This window comes from Symphalangus syndactylus, chromosome 16, assembly GCF_028878055.3.
Source record: "Symphalangus syndactylus isolate Jambi chromosome 16, NHGRI_mSymSyn1-v2.1_pri, whole genome shotgun sequence".
Classification (NCBI taxonomy): Eukaryota; Metazoa; Chordata; class Mammalia; order Primates; family Hylobatidae; genus Symphalangus; species Symphalangus syndactylus.
Window position 1 is genome coordinate 25705765 of NC_072438.2, and position 20412 is coordinate 25726176.

The window sequence follows — 20412 nt, forward strand, 5'->3', positions numbered from 1 at the left end:
TGAATCCTCTCAGGACTTGGAAAAACGAACACATTATGGAAGCATAAACCTCAGGTCATGCAGACTTGTTTATTATAATGTGCCTTGGCTGTGGTTCCTCTGTATTCTTGGATTTTTTATTTGCCAACCTTGGCCCTCTAGCCTCTAGATAATTGTGAGAGCCCTGAATAGTCTCCCAATAACCCCCTTTTCCTTAACATGGCCAAAGTTAGTAACTTTAAATCAAGAACCCTGATACGAGAGCTATCCATTTTCCTTTGCTTTCTTTTACTGAGGGAATTCTGCTCAACTGTTATCACTATTGTAAAGCCTGTATTGGAAACAATACACTTTCTTCTCCTAGCTCTTACTTCAAGTAGAATTTATACTTCTTGTAATTCCATAAAATCTATTTCTTAAACTCTGTTATAACAAACAATCACACTGTATTTATAGTGTACCTCAGCTGAAGAAGGCAATGATTCAGTGAAAGAGCTGAGTTTTAAAGGATGTACAGAAGGGTTTGAGAAACTTAAGAACTGTACAAACTACATAATTTGAGGATCACAGTTCAGTGAGTAGTTTCTGCTGACAGTGAGGCTGTAGCAGCACTCCTCGTTGAATGTGAAAAACTACAGTATTGACAAATGTGTTTAAACCACTATGCACATTTTCAATCCTGACGAACTAGAGCTTTTATGGGGGAAAAATGCCACCTCAATTTTTTTTAGACAAGAACAGTACTAGAACATCAAGTGGTCAAAGATAGCTCAACATTACTTTTTAAGTGGAAAGTGGAAAGATGATATTAAGCTAAAACCTTTTTGGTATACCACTTGAAAAACTCAAGAGCCCTTAAAGTAACGTTAAAGGAAGGAATGCTTATTTTATGGTGTTCAAATCATAAAACTTGCGTACGAAGGTATTCATGATGTTGTACAGAACCATTCTTTATTATTCATCAAGGAACATATGGAGAAAGAAAATCTTAAACAAGGCACTTCTGATAATAGAACATGCTTATGTATATCTCTTGCTGGTTAACATTATTTCTGAAGACAATATTTAAATGGACTCTTTTGCCTTCCAATTGAATGTCATTAACGCAGCCTATAGACAAAGGACATATCACACACTTCAAGCATATTGATGATGAATATCTGATGTGGGGTGCTAATACATTTAACACTTCTTTAATGTAGGATTTATAAAAGAGTTTTGATAAGATGATACTATTAGCCAATCAGGCTTGGAGGAAAATATCACTGCAAACAATGAATGGAGTATGGAAGAATCTAGTACATATTTTGCTAACTTCCAGGAGTTAATGGAAATGTTGACTGTAAAGCAAAAAGTCTTATATCTTGCTAAAGGAGGCTGAATTTAATGAAATGGACAGTAGAAATGTTGAAGTTTATAAGTGAAAAAATCTTTCCACTTGATGCTCATCATTAGTCAAACAAAGAAAAAGGAGTCACAAATACTTGACACCGAATCTTAAAAAAAAAAAATTCAGACCACACAAATAAAATGTTTGTTGTTACAAGTGAGTTTGATCATGACAGGAGAAGACTCACCACATTAAAAAATTAAACTACAAACAGAGTATTGAGTGACCAGGAGCCGAAAAAGTGCAAGTGAAGTAACTTTAAACAGTTTATTCATTCTGAGTTTTTTCATCCAGTTGCTTTGTCTATGGCTTCAGTTGATGGTTCAGAGCTACTTCCGTGGATTCAGACAAGGATGAACCTCAGGCATCTATTCACTACTTCACCAGTTCAGTCTGGCTTAATTCACTACCAAACAGCAATGGGCGCTAAAGCTCCTATTTCTTTTTTTAACCACTATATTTCACTCAACCAACTCTATAATCCATTAATCAGACATTTAAAAAATTGCCTTATTTATTTTGCAAAGTGCTATTGACAATCATTAATTATCTAACATTATTTCGTTGTTTACACTATAGTACATGTTCATTGGTGAAGTTAACTATTTCTTTGTATATAAAGAAACACAGACAATCTCTAACTCCCCTTCCTGCTTTAAAATGCTACAATTTTAGATTGTTCTTTAGAGAAAAACAAACATTCTATAAAACTAAAGAATGGGAATGGCAATCACCTACCACATGCCAAATCCATAATTTCTCAAAATTGCTATTATTTTAATTCCTGAAATATATTTCTCCTAAGATCTCTATGGTTTGCTACCTCAACTTTTTTTACATCTCTGCTCAAATGTCATCTGATTACCACTTATAAAAATGTAATCACCATCTCCATGCTTTATGTCCCTCTTTTCATTTTGTCTCCACGGCACTTATCTATATTCGCATACAACCAGCCTGTGAGAGGTTTAGGTGTGTGTATATACACATTCAACCACGGGTATAATTTACTTGTTTATTATCTGCCTCCCTTCACTAGAACATAAAGGTCCATGAAGACAGGGATATTTTTTTTGTTCACTAGAGCAGTACCTGGCATGTAATAGGAGCTTAGTAAATCTTTCTTAATGAACTAGTCATGGACCAGAAAAATGTTTTATAAAGACCAACATGCTAGTTGTGCTTGGGAGAAAAGTCAGAATTGGGGAAAAGAAAGAACTAAATTAGTAGCATTCTATACAAGAACACACAGGTAATGATACAGGTGGTGAATTCATGAGTTACTCAAGAAAACTGGGAAAAATATCATTAAAAACCCTTATTTAAGACACTATAATACTAACCAGTCATATAGCACATATTAGTTCTTCTGTTACTTCCACATAAAATTATGCTTCTTCCCATAAAGTATTTTGAACAGCACATACAGATTGCTATATATTAAATATAGGCTAATTTTACTGACTGCCATATTAGAGACAGCACAGGGAAGAAGCATTACCTAAAGACAGATGGTAATTCAAAAAATAGGGCCCCAAATAGAATTACATCTCTTTTGATGATCAGGTCTGCATTCTCACCTACTATACTTTCTCAAACGAATTAGAATACACAAAGAAATTATTTAGAAAAACTGCTAACAAATTATATAAAGATAAATAAAAAACCCATTTCTTTCCCCTCAAAAACAATTTTCTTTTTTTTTTTTTTTTTTTTTGAGATGGGGTCTCGTTCTGTAGCCCAGGCTGGAGTGCAGTGGCGCGATTTCAGCTCACTGCAAGCTCTGCCTCCCGGGTTCACGCCATTCTCCTGCCTCAGCCTCCTGAGTAGCTGGGACTACAGGCGCCCACCACCACACCCAGCTAATTTTTTGTATTTTTAGTAGAGATAGGGTTTCACCGTGTTATCCAGGATGGTCTCCATCTCCTGACCTCGTGATCCGCCCGCCTTGTCCTCCCAAAGTGCTGGGATTACAGGCATAAGCCACTGCGCCCGGCCAAAAAGAATTTTTTAAAACTTTTATTTTACGCAGGGGTACATGTGCATGTCTGTTATTACAGGCAAACTCATGTCATGGGGGTTTGGTGCACAGACCATTTTAACACTCATGTACTAAGCATAATACCCGATAGTTATTTTTCCTGATCCTCTCCCTCCTATCACCTGCCTCCCATCCTCCTCCTTCAAGTAGGCCCCAGTGTCTATGGTTCTCCTCTTTGTGCACATTAGTTCTCATTATTTTAGATCCCACGTATAAGTAAGAACATGTGATACATTTTTTTTTCTGTTCCTGCGTTAGTTTACTAAAGATAATGGCCTCTGGTTCCATCCATGTTGCTGCAAAGGACATGATCTCATTCTTTTTCATGGCTGCATAGTATCCTATGTTATATATGCACCACATTTTCTTTATCCAGTCTACCACCGATGGGCATTTAGGTTGACTCCATGCCTTTGCTATTGTGAATAGTCCTGCAATGAACATATGTATGCATGGGTCTTTATGGCAGAACAGTTTATATTCCTTTGGGCATACACCCAGTAATGGGATTGCTTGGTTGAATGGTAGTTTTGTTTTTAGCTCTTTGAGGAATTGCCACACTGCTTCCCACAATGCCTGAGCTAATTTACACTCCCACCAGCAGTGTATAAGTGTTACTTTTTCTCCACAACTTCGCCTGCATCTGTTACCCTCAAATTTAAACATTTACCCCAAAGGATATTAGGGATGTACAAAATCACTGAAAGAATAATGACTAAACATTTCTGAAAGGAATTTAGAGTCACTTATATTTTCAGTATTTTTGGCCGATCCCTAGAACACCTTAGAATATTAGCACTTACTTGTCATCTGCAAGGACTCCTTCATGATGTTTATCTAAAGGTCTAGATAGCATACTGCAGCTGTGAGTTACATTTCTAAAAAATCGTTGAAAGGCCATCATGATTTTAAAGCACAGCTTTTGATTCTGAAAACATTTCTTTTCTAAAAGATTTAAATGCACTCAATTAACTGATTGAGTGTTAATGGTGCCCGGTGCTATTCTAGGTGCTAGGGATATAACAAAACACAAAATCCCTGCCTAATTTGTTCTTATATTCCAGAAGTGGCAGATAAACAGATTTTAAGAGGAGTAAAGGGAGAGTTTAAAGAAATAATGTGAGGGCCAGGTGCGATGGCTCACACCTGTAATCCCAGCACTTTGGGAGGCCGAAGCGGGCAGATCGCGAGGTCAGGAGATCGAGACCATCCTGGATAACACGGTGAAACCCCGTCTCTACTAAAAATACAAAAACTTAGCCGGGCGTGGTGGCGGGCGCCTGTAATCCCAGCTACTCAGGAGACTGAGGCAGGAGAATGGCATGAACCTGGGAGGCGGAGCTTGCAGTGAGCCGAGATTGCGCCACTGCACTCCAGCCTGGGCAACAGAACGAGACTCCGTCTCAAAAAAAAAAAAAAAAAAAAAAAAAACGTGAAAGAGTGACTGAGATGAATTATTAATAGGGTGGTGGGGCCAGTGCATCGTCAGGAGAGAGGCAATATTTGATGATATGAAGAAGTTAGCAATGTGCACTAGTAGAAACAGGATTCTAGACAGAAGTAACAGCCAAGTCTAAAGATCCTGAGAAGAAAGTAAGGTTAGCACATTTGAGGAAAAGCAAAAAGCCAGTAAGTATTCAAAAGAATGAATAATAAGATGTGGTCAAGGAGGAAGCAGAACCAGATCACATAGAGTCCTTGAGAGATTTTATTCTAAATGACATGTAAAGCCACTAAATGTTTTTGACAGAGGAATAATGATCTGGTTGAGGCTTTAGAAACATGATTTTTCTTTTTGCACAGAAAGCTGAATTGGTAAGATGGGGGACAAGTAGAAACAAAAGGACTAGTTAGAAGGCTCTTTAGTAGTATAACCAGACCAGATGGACCTCAGATTAAGGTGGTAGCAATGGAAATGATGAGACATGGTGAGCTTTAGAACAGATTTGAAGGTACAGACTTGACAATAGGTTGCATGTGGGCTGTAAAAGATATTGAGAAATCAAAGAAGGCTCCTAGCCTTTTGGCTTGACCAACTGAGTCAGGAGTGATACCTTTCACAAAGATGGAAAAAGCTGGGGAAGGGGAATAGATTAAAATCAAATGTTCTGTTTTAGACAGGTCATTGTGGGATGCCTATTAGCCACAGTAGTGAAGAATTATCAACTAGGCAGTTAGATAGAAGAGTTGGTAAAGCAGGAGGAAAGGTCAGGATTAGATTGAATATGTAGTTATTATCAGCACACACATGATAATTAAAGCCATAGGACTGAGTGAGGTTATCAAGTGAGTGAATGTATATCAAGAAGAGAAGACAGCTGAGGACTAACTCTTAACGGCTCTTCAACATTTAAAGGTCAAGAAGAAGAAAACCAGCAAGGATCATGTGAAAGAAGCAATTTGTGAGAAAGGCAAAAAAAATCCAAAGGGTATAATTTTCCAGAAACCAAGAAAGTGATCAGCTCTATCAAACGATGCTGAAAGGCTAACATGAGAAATGACTGGCATTCCTTTGAATAGGACACGATGGAATTACCAGTGAAATTGATAAAACAATTTCAGTGGAGTGGTAGGAAAGAAAGTCTAACTAGGATGGATTGAAAAGAGAAGGGAAGGTGGAAAGTGGAGATGGCAAAAGTATGGACAATAACAAATATTGCTACTAAACACCTGCTGTGTGCTAGTTCTTGAAATATGTTAGTTAACAAAAATTCAGTTCCTCATGGTGCTTACATTCTAGCAGAAGGCAACAGATAACAATAAATAAAATAAGTAGAGTATATAGTATAATAGAAGGTGATTGTTCTACAAAAAGGAAGGAGAATTTTTAGTTGGTGGAGGTTTGAGGAGATAAAATAACTTCCTATAAGAGAGGAAATCGACTAAAAAAAGGAGACTTAGAAAAACAGCATGATTGGATGTTTTCCTCGTCAAATTCAGCTATTCCAGAGTAAGTGTGTAGTAAAAGAGAACTGAATTAAAACACAGGTAAGATTCTGAGTGTTAAATATGACAAAGGCAAAGAGAGGAAAGGGAGTTAAGATTTTACATGAAAAATGATCATGGTTATCAAGCACAATATCTGAACTGAGTACAGAGAGAAGTGAAATCATGAGGAGATACTTAACAGTGAAAGTGGTGTGGTCTATACATTGAAGGCTGCAGTGAGGTGAAAAAAAAATTGGATACCTGCATAAATAATCCCATTAAAAAGTGGGCAAATGACCTGAATAGACATTTCTCAAAAGAAAGCACACAAATGGACAACAGGCATATGAAAAAAATGTTCAACATCACTAATCATCAGGGAAATAAATGCAATTCAAAACCACAATGAGACATCATTTTACCCCATTTAGACTGGGTATTATAAAAAAGACAAATAATAACAAACGCTGGCTTGTGTGAAGAGGAAAGGGAACTCTTTTACAGTTTCTGGGACTGTACATTGTACAGCCACTATAGAAAATAGTACGGAGGTTTCGCAAAAAACTAAAAATAGAACTACCATACAATCTAGCAACCCCACTACTGGGTATCTACCCAAAGGAAAGGAAATCAGTATATCAAAGAGATACCTGCATCCCCATGTTTACTGCAGTACTATTCACAATAGCCAAGTTATGAATTCAACCTAAATGTCTATGAATGGATAACGAAAATGTGGTATATCTACATAATGGAATACTATTCAGCCATAAAAAGAATAAAATCCTGCCATTTGCAGCAAAATGGATGGAACTGGACAGCCATTATGTTAAACGAAATAAGCCAGGTACAAAAAGACATATATCACATGTTCTCATTCATATGTAGGAGCTTAAGAAAACATTGACCTCATAGAGGTAGAGAGTAAAATGATATTTATCACAGGCTGGGAAGGGTGGGAGGGGATGAAGAGGTTGGGTACAAACCTACACAGTTAGCTAGAAGGAATAAGTTTTAGTGTTTGATGGTACAGTAGGGTGACTACAGTTAATAACAATATATTGTATTTTTCAAAATAGAAGCAAAGATGTGAAATGTTCTCAACACAAAAATAACTATTTGAGGTGATGGATATCCTAAATACCACAATTTGTTATTACACATTGTATGCATGTATCAAAATATCACATGTATCCTGTAAATATGTATAAATATTATGTATCAATACAATAAATAAAAAATAAATATTGGAATGAGAGTATTGGGATAAGATGGCAGTCAGAAAAAGGGATAGGTAAAATTAGATTTGGGAGGTGATAAAGGTATAGGAACGTGGGAAAAGGTGGCTAGAGTAGAATAAAGGAAAAGAGCGTTGGAAATGAAGAGATCAAGTAATGGAGAGGCCAGGGTGTTGGATGTATCAGCTACATAGAATTTTAAGTCAATATGAGCTATGATGGGAATAGTATTTGGGAGGAAGGAAGCAAAAAGCGTGGTAGAGACGAAAATGTAGATGGAATACTTTAATGCCATGGCTTCAAAGAAGGTCATGGTTTTGAGCAAGCAGAGTAGATATAAAGATCTTGGAAGTTGCCTGCCAGTTACCTCCTTATGTTACATAAAGTAAGGAATTAAAAACAATAGCAAGTGAGAAGTCTACAAAAGCATCCTTTATGAACACATAGGTTTCAATTAGAGCAATAAAGAAAGAGGAACACTCAGAAAAGAGACTGAGGGATTCTGCTGATGGAAGACCAGAAGCTCCAGAAGACAAAGTAGAAAGAATTTGGGTGATTGTAAAGGGGTAGGAGACTGGGTCAAATTAGGGAATTAAAAAGCCAAAGGAAGATGAGAATCTGGGTGATGATGGACGAACTGGTAGATTTCCTTTAATTCCTTCTATGGATGGACTTGCAAGTAAAAGGGAGATTTTTATCAGAAATGTAAAAAGTCTTCAATCCAGTTCTAATTTTAAGTGTGTTCTTAGAATTTGTTTACTATCTTACAGGTACCTGGTAAGAAAAGAAGAAAAATCTTTTCATGAACACCTCTGAATGCAGCTCATAATGGTATATCAGTTATTTTATGGCACTTACAATTCCCTGAGAGTTCCAAAAGGGCAACCTATATAAGAGAAACTCAAAGTATGACCACAATGACATCACAAAGGAACACTTACTAAGAAATACTTAAGGCCTGAATGAATCATGTTAAATTTACATAGTCAATCAAGGATGTCTGCATTTAGAGAAAAGCAATCTAAAAGATTAACACTACCTGTTTTTAAGAAATCAATTACTTTATCATCAGTCATAACCCAACTGGTTAATGAACCATACTAGTATTTATATCATGCTAGAGTACAAAACAAAACATTAACAGTTTAAAAGGAAAAGGGACTGTGTTCCCAAAAGGCACGGAAAAAAAAAGGTTTTTAATATAAAACCTGGCTATCAATTAACTTAAGGGAAAAGAGTTTGTTAATAGAAGCTTTCAACTAATGGCATCAAATCCATCAAGAAGGTCTTTAGGAAAAAAACACAGAATTGTGGGTATGTGAATGCTAAGCATGTGTGGGTATTAAAAAAAAGCAGGAAAAACATATTACATTTTGATGAAGGATGACTTTGTTATACAGATAGCAGTATGATTCGTTCAGCTACTATGTACATATTATCTGCCCAATTTAGTCAAGTCCAGCAGCCTTCAATTTAAAAATAAAAGATGAGACATCTTCCTGAATCATAAGCCAGTGACTTAAACATTTCAGGTGATTAGAGAATCTGCAGCTAAAGGCCAAAATAACTTAGTTTACATTTCGTGAGGATACCTGTAAACAAGGCATTTTATATCTATATGCCTACGTTTATCAACATTCCAAACAAACTGACTGATAAACTATACACAATACTTTAAGTACAAAGCAGAGAAAGGTAAACTATATGTACGTGCAAAATAATTTACTTCTTCAAAACAGAACAAAGGAAGTACTAATACTACCGAATATTCGGAGAAACTGACAGGTATCTAGGTAGAGTTTATCTTAGTATTCATTTATCACCCAAGAAATACTAACTCAGGACCTAACATGCAGGTACAGTCCTAGTTGCCGAGATTCTGCAATAAACAAAACAAAGTCCCTGTTATTACGGAGATTTTCATTCTACTCTAGCACTCTAGTTAATTTTAGTGTTAACCTCCAGAAGGAATTCAATTTCTAAACATTTCTAAAGTAAAGAATATACAAAATTAGTTAAAGTTCACCTTTGTCCTAGAACATCCTCCTCTTCGCATCTGACTTATTCAACCCTGAGAGTATTTTTGACTAGCTTCTAAATACAATGAATTGCTTGAGCTGTATTTAAGTAATACACTCTTCCAGTCTTGAGAAGGTTTAATGCCAGTGGCATTCCTACAACCTATTTATTATTAAGCACTATAAGGGAATTAATCACTGAAATTGTTCAGAAGCCACATGAAGAAAAAATAGAAACCTATAAGAAATATAGAGCATTCCCCATATTTCCTCTCTAGTCTGCTTAATTCAAATAAAATAGTTCTAATCCTAGTCTGCTAACTAGTGGAGAATGGGAAGTGTTTTCTACTTAGTACTTAAAAGAATCTAGGTGCTTCTCACACAGAACGCTGTTCATTTTTTTTTTTTTTTTTTTTGAGACGGAGTCTCGCTCTGTCGCCCAGGCTGGAGTGCAGTGGCGCAATCTCGGCTCACTGCAAGCTCCGCCTCCCGGGTTCACGCCATTCTCCTGCCTCAGCCTCTCTGAGTAGCTGGGACTACAGGCGCCCGCCACCACGCCCGGCTAATTTTTTGTATTTTTAGTAGAGACGGGGTTTCACCGTGGTCTCGATCTCCTGACCTCGTGATCCACCCGCCTTGGCCTCCCAAAGTGCTGGGATTACAAGCGTGAGCCACCGCGCCTGGCCGCACTGTTCATTTTTTGAACTTCTTCTGGACAGCTCAAATGTTCAGCACACAGAGCTAAAAATCATGGTATTTAACTTCTCTGAGCTTCATTGTTCCTACCTGTTAAACAGTACTTACCCTCTTAATATTGTTTTGGCATTAAATGAGATAGAGCATAAAAAAGGTTTAGTGCTCAATCACAACTGATGATATCAATCATCATCATTATCCCAGGTAGTGATATTCTCAATAGTAATAGCTTATATTTATCATTAGCACCATCTCAAAAAGCATAAGTTGGGAAAGACAATAAATTAGTTACCATAAGGATATTAAAAGATTTCTTTATGTTTTACCAAGATGATCAACATGTATATGTTCCTCAAACTAAGCAAAAGATTTTAAGTACCAGGAATACTAATGCCATCCATATCCAGGATCCCCAAAAATGATTGCATATGGGATATTTTCAGGGAAAAAAAAATCTGCACTAAAAAGATGTTTTAACAACATGTCATAATGCTACTCCAAAGACTCAGAAGTATTTCCTGTCTTTAATATTTCTTGCCTTTTACTTCAAAGTAGAGTTAATAGTAGAACTCAAATGGCAAACTAACAAAGGAGTTAAGACCATTTAAAAGATATTGTTATTATCTTCTAGCCCCATCTTGGTCAGACCATTTGGAAATCTCTAAAATGATTTTATTGAAAGCAAATTTAAAAAGCCCAAGTAAACAAGCAGACAAACTTTTATGTTTAATTAAATCTGGAAAGTGATGAACTACAAATAAAGAAATTAACAAAGGCCTAAAATAAAGCAAAAACACTAAGAAGAATCTTTAATTTAAAAACTCTGCAATCTTTCAAAAGATGTTGAAGAAATCCAGAAATGGAGAGGTCACTAAATATCCAAGAACACTCACCCAACCATTGGTAGGAGACCTCTTGGAGACCCAGATGCTTGAATCAGCTGAAATAGTACCAAGTTTTTACTGATTACTCTTAATAGGGCAATGGAGCATAGGCTAACTCCATACTATCAAAAATTAAAGGCTATTATTATTGATAATTCTAGTTATTACCATTACAAATGACTCAAAGAGACTGAGTAATGAGTTCCAAGGTAAATGAAACTTACTGTGTGCATGTGTGTAAATGTGTATATTTCTTCCAGTTCTCTTAGTGATACAAGTCTGATAACATAATTCTTCCTGTAAGTGAATACTAACAGAATAAAATTTTCTAAATTAATGTCATAAAATCCTTAAAGAAAGCATGTAAAATTATTGTTTTAAAGAGATGGGGTCTTGTTGCCCAGTCTGGCCTTGAACAACTGGGCTGACGCAATTCTCCCACCTCAGCCCACCTATTAGCTGGGACTATAGGTACGTGCCACTGCACCTGGCCATAAAACATTTTTAACACTGTACTAAAAATTTTGAAAAAATTTGATTTTTAAAGATAATGCAGATTTCTCAACAGTAACACAAAGGAGAAGATTTTCAGTCTCTTGCTCTTAAAAATTATAGTTCTTAATTTTAGGCATTTAAATTATATTAATGATTCTTCTAATAAGAGGATTTCCATATTTCAACATATAAAAGAACTTAGAACACTTAAGACTAAACAACAGACTCTTGTATCACAGTCAAGTACTATTTTAAACATTATTGATTTAAACATGAAAGTTATCAATTTAGTAGAAAAATATCTAGTGATATCTCACTCCAAAGAGGAGTAAAACAGGGTCAACAAGTAGATGATGACAATATGGTAATGTTTTCTTAATCTCAAAGTTGAGAGAGAGGATAATCCCCCAAACTAAACATGCACCATAACTTACTCCAAAGGTCCAGGTGGTAAAAATAAGACACTCTATTACTGTGGGAACAGCCAAGAACAAAACATGAAAGGTCCTACATTTCTCTAATTCTCCCAAGTAACTAAAATATAAAAACTACTTCTGCTTGATACACGAGTGTAAAGTAAGGGAACAAGTAAAACAAAAGCTATTTGGTTTGAGTAGTTTAGAGAGACAAGAAATAAAAAAGAACATTGATTTTTTTAATGTCTACTAAGCAAATTCAAGTTACCAAATAAATATTGAAATAGCAAGTCAGCAAATATACTCCAACCAAGCTGATAAGTGATTTCAACTATTACATTATCAGGCATAGCTTTGCAATATAATGTTATATATCTATAACTTATTGAACATCAAACAAATTTTGAAGTGTTCAAGACAGCAATACAATAAGGAAGACCAGAAGCATAAGAAAAATTTTTAAAGGTGCTTATAATAGATGAGGAAAATGTGTGATAAAGTCAGAGAGATACTTGAAAATAGAATGCTGAACAGGAATGCCTAATACAAGACTAGTACTAGAATGATTGAGACTCCTACTGTCCCTAAAAATATAAAGAAAAATTAAGAATAAAGAAATAATAAAGAGAGAAGTAGAGAGACTGACATATAAAAAACTTTTGTGTAAAAAAATTCAAACATTTTACATCTCTATTGCAAATTTTAAATGACAAAGCATACCAATATTACCTTTCTTTCGAAAGAGTGCATTTAGGTAATTTTCTGCTTGGCATTCAATCTTATCAGTGTTGGACTGGCCCTGAGATGATAGCTCCTCTGTTGGTGTTGACTGTGAAGAATCAAGAGATGGTATACAATCCTAAAAGTATAAGAAAACAACAACATAGAGAATCATTTTTTAATTCAAACATGGAATTCCATTAAAAATGACAAAAAATTAATGCTCTAAATGCTCATTTGTTCTACCCTTTAAATTGTATCAAATTAGAGAGAGGGAACATAAAATTCAGAATAAGAGTCAGGAAAAAAGAAATAGCTCTGATAGAGAGTCAAAATAACCTTATTCCTTAGCAAAACTATAGTCAAAAAAAAAAAAGAGCATATGAAACATACTGGTGAATAAATTTACTATGTTGGCATGCCAGTAATGCAATCCTAACACAGAGTTTTAACAACAAAGCAGATGTGTTTACCCACTAATCTGACCAAAATTGGTATAGGTTCTCAAGTTTTCAATTCTTCTCAGCCCTTCTCACAACAGTAGAAATCAAAATTTCCCACCACACAAGAAGATGCTGGTTGCATAGTTTATGCCACGTATACAGTAGACACTTACATATTTCATCATTTACACAGGAGATAATTATGATATCCAACAGACTTCAAGAGTAAGTGAAAGGCTAAAAATAGCACATTATTCCCCTACTATTAATTTCTAAGAAATCAGATTGTAGGGTGGTCTCAGACCAAAGTAGGCCTTCAAGCTCATCCCTCTATACCTAAATACAAAATAGACCTGAACTAAACTTAACGAGTCAGGGTAAGTAAGAATAAGAAAGAAATGTGAAATAAATAAGTAAAAAAAAAGATAAGTTTTCTAGGATTTTCACCTGCAAGTTAAGCTAAATGTTAGATTTCTAATATGACTTTAAAATATTATTTTCATTTACCAAAATCAAATATTTAAACTTCCACTGTGAGTCACAAATTTTCAAAACAAATTAAGATAAAAAAAAAACTGTGTTACGATTGTGCATTAGTTTAAAGATAATTTCATAGCACTAAAACTTACACTGACTGCTTCTCTCTGTAGGTTACAAAATGAACATTTTTCATCCATAGACCAGTCAGTCAGCTCTTCTGGTTCACAGTCTTTAAAAGAGGGAAAAAATTCATTAAATATACTAACTTTATTAAAACAAATAAAATTACCACTCTCCACAGCAATGGCTCACATAATAATAATTTTTAAAAAACTAACAGTAATGGGAGAAGAACTAACTTTAAAATTAAACTCACAACATCTAGAAATAAACAGAGAAGGCTGTAAGGAGAGTAATCTGCACTATTATGGGACAAAATAGAAAAAACAATGAGCTGGTTATAAATTAACAATTTTCCAACAATAGGGTTTTAAATATCATCTGACTTTCTGAAAGATTCAACTTATCATTGTGCTTTAATTTTAGTTTTGCTATGAAAGAAATCAGAACAAAGGGGGAGATATCTGGAGGAAATAAACTTTGCACACCATGAAAGACAACACAAAATAGAGAAATAGAAGAAAGCACCAGAAAAGTCCACAGATTTCAGAAAATAGAATGATGCCCAAGAAAACAAGTAAAAGTCTATAGCTCAAAAGTCAGAACAGATTTTTATTAAATTGTTTAAAGGCTTTGTTGCAAGAATCAAGAACAAAAATCAGGTAAACAAATAAGGTATATTATTTAATATAAAACACGGATTTTTTTTCCAGAAGAATATTCCTTATAATCCAACTGTTGTAATATATTAGAGAATTTCTGGAAAACAAAAATAGTTCCTACTGAATTTTATGAAGGCATAATAATATTGTCATCCTAAATATATCTGGCATAGACAATGATTTTAAAACTTAACCCTTGCAGCAGAAACTCTCCCCAAATTCTATTCCCAAATAAATTCATATGCAGAACCTCAAACATAAAAACCATTATCATCTAAGGCAGCTATACTGTGACTAATTTGAAAAACACTGGTCTATCACCGCAATTTTCATACTTTTGAAATACATAATGAAATTGAATACACATCTCTGCTAAAATGCACAGAAAATACAGTTTTTCTTTTTTGGAATGATAATGAATAAATACTAGTTAGGATCAGTAGCTAGGACTCCCCTAAATCAACTCAGAAACACTGATCAGAAAAGAAGATAATATGTTGGAATATAAAGAACATAGTAACAACTCCCTTTAATTTCTGCAGTAGTACACAAATATATTACTAATATCTACATAAACTTGGACAGAGCAGGGAATGGGAATTAAGATGCAGTGTAGGGTAATGGAAAGATAACTAGATTTGAAGTTTCTGAAAATGTGGGGTGGAATTTCACTTACCAGTTTAAGCTTTTCAAGCCACAAAGTTGTTTTAATTACCTTGTGTGTGAATAAGGATCACATCATCTAACTTATTTATGGATTAAATGAAAAAATGTAAAAATGCTTTATAAACTATGAAGCACCATACAAAAGCCAGTTATAAACAAGACAGAATTACCAGTCATTATTTTTTAATCCTATATGATTGTATGTGTATTTGATAAGGTCAGTTTGCAGAAAGATTTTAATTAAATTTTAATTAAGAAAACTGGTCACTTTCTGTAAAACCTGACAAATCAAAAAGTTTCAACATTCTATATAATTAAAAACCCAGCTCCTATAGAACTGTAGCTATGTAGGCTTACGTAGGTTTCAAACTTTCACCCCCTCACTAGGACAGAATCACCATACAACATAAGAGGAACTTGGGACCTAACGCTCATGTGAAGGTGTTATTCCCCACTCACAGCCTGGAGTCCAGCTGAACCAGATCACCCATAAGCGTGCAAAAGATTCTGGAGTTGTTTTGGAACTGTTGTGCCAAAAACATGATTTATATGCCAAGCATAACATAATTTTGATAGGTCAAGGAAATCTTACTGCCTTTTTAAAAAAAAAAAAATCAGTGTCTCATTAAAGAATTTTTGGAAAATAGCTTGTAGGCTTCGGGAAGGGGTATTTTTAAAAATAGCTGTACGGTTTCATAAAGCTTCAGTGATAAATATCCTCGATCAAGGGCCAACAATTTTAGATTAAGACAATTGCCAGTTGTAAGATAATATCAAGGTATGCTGAGATTGTCACTTATTTTAGATATTTTAGGAGTTCTTCAAGAAAACGTTAATTACAACAAAGGCTTACATAGTCAAATAAATGGCAATGAATAATCAATTGAATATAAAGACCATTAAGTTTTTCTGAATTCAAAATGTATAGCTTTATAGCTTTACTTACAAATATTTAATCACTCTTTCTATATTAACTTTTTATTTTAAACCAAACAAATGATGTTTGGTGGGATAAATTTTTCTATATGGAAAAACAGCTTTTGAAAAATTAACTCTAGGCCAGATTTTCACTCTCCCCAGGTTACCTTTCATGTCATTAAAAACTAAATACATGCTGAAATAAAACATTCATTTTAATCTCTCAAACAACGAATAAGATACTCATCTCTAAAAGATGTTATCTCTCTTTTTGAAACTGTAATGCATAAACTCAAAAAAGGTTAAATTATATATCTTATAGAAATAGCTTCATTAGTAAAAGGTAACATCATAATGAAAACTAATATTTAATGAATGACAAAGATCAACCTTTCCACCATGGATATATACTCTTATAGTTAAAATCTGGCTTGAATCATTTTATCTAATCCAGATTTTGAAATAGGAGAACCCTAGTACTGAACTTTTTGTGGCTTTTCCACATACTCATGTGGCCTCAGTCAGGCAAGTTAACTTGAGTTTCAGATTCTTTGTTTGAAAAAGAGAATAATAATTGCATGTTAAAGCTGTAGTAAAAATTAAAGCATATGTAAAACACCTAAACAGATGTAATTTGTATTTTCTTCTAAATAACCTCATTATTAATAAATAATTTTTGAGTGTTTTAATGCTTTTTGGTCCCTTTATCCATAGGCTGTAAATTTAGCGTTTCCAAAGACGAAGTTCAGTGAAAAATGAAAAAGAATACTGAGCTAGATTTTTCATGAAGATCATGAAATACTGGTTATAACTGTGTTGGTCTGAGGGAAAGATACTAATCAGAAGGGCAATACAACTAAACACTAATTTTTCATTATGAAATTATATATTAACTATATTGAAAAGTACAAAGGAGAAAAGAAAAATTCATAATCCCACCATCCGTAGACAATGATTAACATTTTGCTATAGATCCTTCTAGTTTATATTTTATGCCACTTAAAAAACTAGGATCAGCTGGTTCATTGGGGAAAAACATCAGTAAAATAAACCTCCAGCCAAATCTGGCTAGCCAATCAAGAAAAAAAGAGAAAACACAAATTTTTAATATTAGAAATGAAAGACTGGCCATCACCACAGATCGTATGGGCATTATAAGGATAATAAAGGAATATTATGAACAACATCATGCTCACAAATTTGGTAACTTTAAATAAAATGGACCAATTCCTCAGAAGACACAAACTACACAAGGTAAGATAGATAACCTCAACAGCCCTATATCTATTAAAGAAATTAATAATTAAAAACCTTCTGAAACAGAAAGCACCAACCCAGATGATTTCCACACAATCTGTCTCTAAAAACAGCAGCAGGGGAAATATATCTTCACTTACTCTACGAATCCATCATTGTCCAAATATCAAACTCTGTCTGAATAGATACATCACCCAAGAAGATACATAGTGGCAACTAAGCATATGAAAAGATGCTGAATATCATGTCATTAGGGAACTGCAAATTAAGGCAATGAAATACCACTATATACCTGTTAGAATGGTTAAAATCCAAAACACTCACATCAAATATTGGTGAGGATACACAGCAACAAGAACTTTCATTCATTGCTGGTGGGAATGCAAAATGGTACAGCTACCATTGAAGATACCCTTACAGTTTCTTACAAAACTAAACATAGTCTATCAATGATGCTCCTAAATATTTACCCAAATGAGTTGAAAAAATTTGTCCACAAAAAAATTTGCCTGTGAGTGTTTATAGCAGTCTTATTCTTAATAGCCAAATCTTGAAAGTGAGCAAGATGCGTTTCAATAGGTGAATGAATAAGTAAACTGTGGGTACACCTATACAAGGCAATATTATTCATCAATAAATAGACATGAAAAGTAATAGAGGACCCTTAAATGCACATTTCTAAGTGAAAGAAGCAAATCTTTAGAAGCTACATACTGTATGATTCCAACTATATGACATTCTAAAAAAGACAAAACTTTAGAGACCATAAAAAGATTAGTGTTTGCCACAGGTTTGGGGAAGTGGGAGGTATGACTAGGTAGAGTTTAGGAGACGTTTTTTGGCAGTGATATGCACTGTGTCTGATACTATAATGATGGATTAATGACACTATGCATTTGGCAAAACCCATAAAACTGCACAACACATAGAGTGACCCTAATGTAAACTGTGGAATTTTGTTAATAATAATTTATCAATTGGGTTCAATAAAATATGCTAATATACAGGGAACTGAAGGCAGAGGAAAAGAGAGTACATGGAAACTCTGTACTTTCTACTCAATTTTTTCTGTAAATTTAAAATTGTTCTAAAATATTTTAGTTTAAAAAATTAAAATCATATTACACCTTTATGCTTATTTACCACAAATATTTCCCATACTCAAAGTAATTTTTGGTTAAGTATAGTCCATCAAAAAGATGCCCTACAATTTATTTAGCCAAATCCTATTACTGAATATTTAGCCTGTTTCTCCAGTCTTTGTATTACAAGCATTATGATGAATATACTCAGGTAAGTCTTTACTTCAGATAAGTATGTATCAAATATCAGGCTTGGTGCAAAGGTAATCGCAGTTTCTGCCTTTAGTTTTAATTGCCATTTGCCATTACTTTGTTTTTCTTTTCTTTTTTAGATGGAGTTCCACTCTGTCGCCCAGGCTGGAGTGCAGTGACACAATCTCGGCTCACTGCAACCTCTGCCTCCCAGATTCAAGCGATTCTCCTGCCTCAGCCTCCTGAGCATCTGGGATTACAGGCACCCGCCATTACGCCTGGCTAATTTTTGTATTTTTAGTAGAGATGGGGTTTCACCATGTTGGCCAGGCCGGTCTCAAGCTCCTGACCTCAAGTGATCTGCCTGCCTCGGCCTCCCAAAATGCTGAGATTACAGGCGTGAGCCACTGCACCCGGCCATTTGCCATTACTTTTTATTGACATTACTTTTTAATGTTAAAAGTAATGGCAAAAAGCACGATTACATTTGCACCAACTTATACATATGTGATAAGAGCTAATATAATTTTTAACTAAAAATAACATTAGATTATCTGGTTTTAATTGTATAATATAAATAATCATCAATTCATATTAGAAAACTACCAACTTCTGAGTAAATACTAGGCCATGAGTTCCTAGTAAGAAGAACTCTTATGCACCTTTTATTCCTTATTGCTAATCACAGCATCTAACACAAAATAAGCATTTAAAATATTTCATCAAACAAATGTTATTAAAAAGTAGCTTTGTTGTCTCCATCATAGTGTTAACAGGTAGAAAACATGATATTAAGCCAAATATATTAAATTTCAGTCAGTATTATAAGTCAGGGGTCAGCAAATCTTTTCTATAAACAGCCAAATAGTAAATATTTTAGGTTTTCCAAACCATATAGTCTCTTCACAACTACTTAATTCCACCATTATAGTATAAAAGCAGCCATAGTCAAGGGATGAGTGAAACTACGTCCAATAAAACTTTATTAACTGAAAAATTAAATTTGAACTTCATATAATTTTCATGAAATATTAACTTTTTTAACCATTATAAAATGTAAGAACCATTTTTAGTTCATAAGCCATTCAAAAACAGTCAACAAGCTGGATTTAGCCCACATGCTGTAACTTGCAAATCTCTGATACAAATAATGCCTTTGATATGTTGCCACACCTAGAGAAAAAATAGTACGCATTTACCAGTTTCTACAAGCCTAATGCATTGAGGTTCATGCCACATACAATCTATTCATATTTTTGAAAATATACATAGTCAAGTATATAAAATCAGATGACCCCTTCCTCCAGCCAGATGAAAGAAACTGACCTACCAATAAGACATAAAAGATTAACTAAGGTAGGAAATGAGTAGTTTTTGATTAAAAAGTCCTATGATGCCAGAAGTGCAGTTAGGGTAGATGGAGGAGCAAGACAGGCATAGAGTACTGGGAACTCTTCTAAAAGTACACAAATGTGTGAAGTTCGTGACTTCTTTGGAGACCTCACTCCAAAAAGAAAGAATAGTTATGCTTTCTTCATAAGGACAGTCATAAGACAGACTAAAGAAGATTTTGTTTCTAACAAATTAAAAATAAGCAGCACTCAAAAGTTTCTTTCAAAACCACTCAATCTGGAGGCGGTTGCGAATTAAATTCAAAAATTAAAATGTAAACCTCTCAAAACACTAGCGTGTAAGATAAAAAGTCTTTACCTTTAAAATGCTGTGCCAAAGTTGATTTTTAAGGTAGTAGGATGAACTTTAGAATATATTTTTCAAGAGAAAACAGT

At 34.4% G+C, this 20412-nt stretch overlaps 1 protein-coding gene across 23 annotated transcripts in view; it reads right to left on the reverse strand.

Moving 5' to 3' along the window:
- LCORL (ligand dependent nuclear receptor corepressor like) overlaps positions 1-20412 on the reverse strand; it is a 186734-nt gene that overhangs the window by 107870 nt on the left and 58452 nt on the right. For 11 of the 23 annotated variants that reach the window (XR_010116184.1, XM_055246387.2, XM_063619423.1 and 8 more), the window contains exons 3-4: positions 13878-13957; positions 12815-12944 (exon numbers count right to left, since the gene is read on the reverse strand). Coding sequence is in view for 20 of the 23 variants with exons in the window: in XM_055246387.2 (XP_055102362.1) it covers positions 12815-12944; positions 13878-13957 (210 nt within the window). In the remaining 3 variants the exon portion in view is untranslated. Of the gene's footprint in view, positions 1-11183; positions 11231-12805; positions 12945-13877; positions 13958-20412 lie in introns of those variants that run through there. The other 12 variants (XM_055246389.2, XM_055246401.2, XM_055246397.2 and 9 more) reach the window with 4 other exon arrangements.